Source organism: Saccoglossus kowalevskii, chromosome 21 (genome assembly GCF_978046115.1).
Source record: "Saccoglossus kowalevskii chromosome 21, keSacKowa6.1, whole genome shotgun sequence".
NCBI lineage: Eukaryota > Metazoa > Hemichordata > Enteropneusta > Harrimaniidae > Saccoglossus > Saccoglossus kowalevskii.
Genome location: NC_140661.1, coordinates 30,691,453 through 30,694,079, shown reverse-complemented (window position 1 = coordinate 30,694,079; position 2,627 = coordinate 30,691,453). Strand labels below are relative to the sequence as shown.

The following is a 2,627-nucleotide window of genomic DNA, read 5'->3' as shown; positions in this document are numbered from 1 at the left end:
TAATTTTGTCTGGTCTCACGACTGCCACTAAGCTTTAAACCCATGGTGTAGGTTTTGTTACTTGAGCTAAAATGTTCTCATTCACAAGCTCATCTAGTTTCTTCTTCATTGGACCTTTTATGGCTACTGGCATTTTCCGGGGTGCATGTACAACTAGCTTCACATTTGGGTCTATTTTCAAATGGTACTTCCCTTCAAGTAATCCAGTTTCTTTCAAAAACGTCGGGATATTCATTTAGAAGTTGTGCTGGTGTAATTGGCTGTACACCCTGATTAGTCACCACTGCTTGCGTCTGACTTTCTTTTCTTCACTTTTGTCATTTACTGCGTGTATTTGGTCATAGTTGATATTTACTAAACCCATCTGCTGTATTGCTCTGCTTCCGAGCAGTGAGGTACTTTGCTCATCATCCATGACTACAAATGGTGCTAAATACTTTTTTTCAGTTTCTCGGGTTTACCATTTTCACTTTGGTATGTCCCAATGGCTTCAATGTTGCTTTGTTGTACATGATCAGTAACTTTCCAGAATCTGTGATTTCATATTCATTGATCTTGCTTAAGCATGATTTAGGAATAATGTTGCATGTTGCTCCCAAATCTAGTTGAAACTTCACAGGGTGTTTGTCTATATTCATTGTAGAAAACACTTGTTTCGCGTAAGGGCTTTCTGTTACCTTGTTCACCTCTTCACTTTCAGCTAATGTTATTGACTGAATTTCTTCATAATTGTCATCGTCACTGTTGTCTTCCATGTCTTCTGCCAAACAGTGAACCTTTTTCTTCCTTTGGTTTCTTTTAGCGAAATGATTCATCTTCTTGCAGTAGAGACATTTCTTGCCATATGCTGGGCATTTCTCTTTGCTCCCCTCGTGTTTTGTTCCACAGTATTTGCAATTAACTGTGTCTTGTGCTTGTTTCCACTGCGGTTTCTTAAATCTATGTTGCTGCTGTTTTACTGCCATAACCATTGCTGGGGCCTCTAATGTTTTAATCTGCTCTTTGGATATTTCTGCAGCTTTGCATGTCTGCATGCATTTAGTGAGGCCCAGGTCAGATTCCCTCAGCAGTCTTTCTCTGAGTCTGGAGTCATTTATCCCACAAACTATTCTGTCTCGAATTAGTGATTCTTGTAGAGTCAGAAAATTGCATGTTGCAGCTAGGATTTTCAGATCTGTGACATATTTGTCCAGTGGTTCATTTGGCTCCTGGTTACGAGTGAAGAACTTGTAGCGTTCAACAGTTTCATTTGTCTTAGGGTTGCAGTAGCTGTCAAAAGCTTTTATTATTTCATCCAGCTTCCGGTCCTTTTCATCTCCAGTAAGTTGCATGGTTTCATAAATCTCTCTACCTTCTCTGCCAATAAGGTATAGGAAAAGCTTGCATTTCTGGCTTTCCTGTTTACCTGCCATTGCTAAATCCACATACAGCAGTAATTCTTCCTTCCATCTTTTCCAAACTAAAGATAGATTTTTTGCATTGACATCAAGCGTGTCTGGTGCTCTAAGGTGCTCCACAATGCATTAATACTTTCAACTGTATCAAGAATTACTTCAAAATTGCTGGAATGCAACTTTCTGTGAATTATGATTGTACTTTTGGGACACTGTATTTTCTTGCACAATGATTGCTGTTCTGGGCTACCGTACCTCGCCACATACACGTGTAACAGGTGATTTCTGTGCTTTCCGTGCAATGTTCACAAAGACATATAGCTTCCAAATGTCCCAAATTTAATCACAACGATGCTATTTGCAATCGGCACTGTTTTGTATAAGGCTCGTTTACTCACAGTTTTCTGTTACCATGCCGTATTCACGCGCATTATTATCGAACGGACGGCGAACTGCAAACTGTCTTTCTCTGTCTTTTAATTTTCAGTTCTTTTCCAGTCCGCCACTTCTGACACCATGTTCCAAGATCGCTTATTTCTGATAGATCTTGGACGAAAACGGAAGCGAGTGCAACGTGAAGAGTGTCTTTGTTGCGTCGGTAAACAACTACACTTTACTGAGTGTCGGCCATGCCGTTCAAGAACAAACAATACTACGCATGCGTACAACATTAACATAATCATGTAAAAGGTTAAATATATAAAACTACGGTATCTGAATACCACTTGTTACACTACGATTTTGGACTGACAACTTTTTTTGGTAACTGTCAACAAAAATGTCAAATGCTGTAGACATTGCAATTGATAAAATTATCAAATAATAATAAATATAGGTAGGTAAAAATGAGAAGTCAAAAAGAGTAGTTTGGCTTAATAACAACCTCTTAAATCTGATGAGATCTACAATTGTGTTCAATGTGTATCATTTTAAGAGTTAAACCTTCATATGTAAGTCAGCTGAAGATAAAATGTTTGTTTCTTAACAATGAAACATTCTTTTTTGAAATTGTACCTTTTCCACAAATCTGTGTTTTTGCTGATTTCAGACTGAGAATCATACATGTCCAACATGTCTGGAGACTGGGTTCGAGAATATAGAAGAGGTGTATGTCCTTTACTGGGCTCATCATGTTCAAACTGTAAGTGGATGGATGACAGCCATTGAGTGAAAACATTAAAATATATTCACCAATATATCAAATCCTCTAGCCAGCCAGTAACTATCCCATTG

General features: G+C 38.3%; 1 protein-coding gene across 1 annotated transcript; it reads right to left on the bottom strand.

Moving 5' to 3' along the window:
• Positions 1–443: 443 nt before the first annotated feature.
• LOC146729854 (uncharacterized) lies at positions 444–1,412 on the bottom strand. Its single transcript, XM_085495125.1, has one exon. It carries the CDS (start codon positions 1,410–1,412, stop codon positions 444–446), a length of 969 nt encoding a protein of 322 aa, XP_085351251.1.
• Between the last annotated feature and the right edge of the window lie 1,215 nt (positions 1,413–2,627).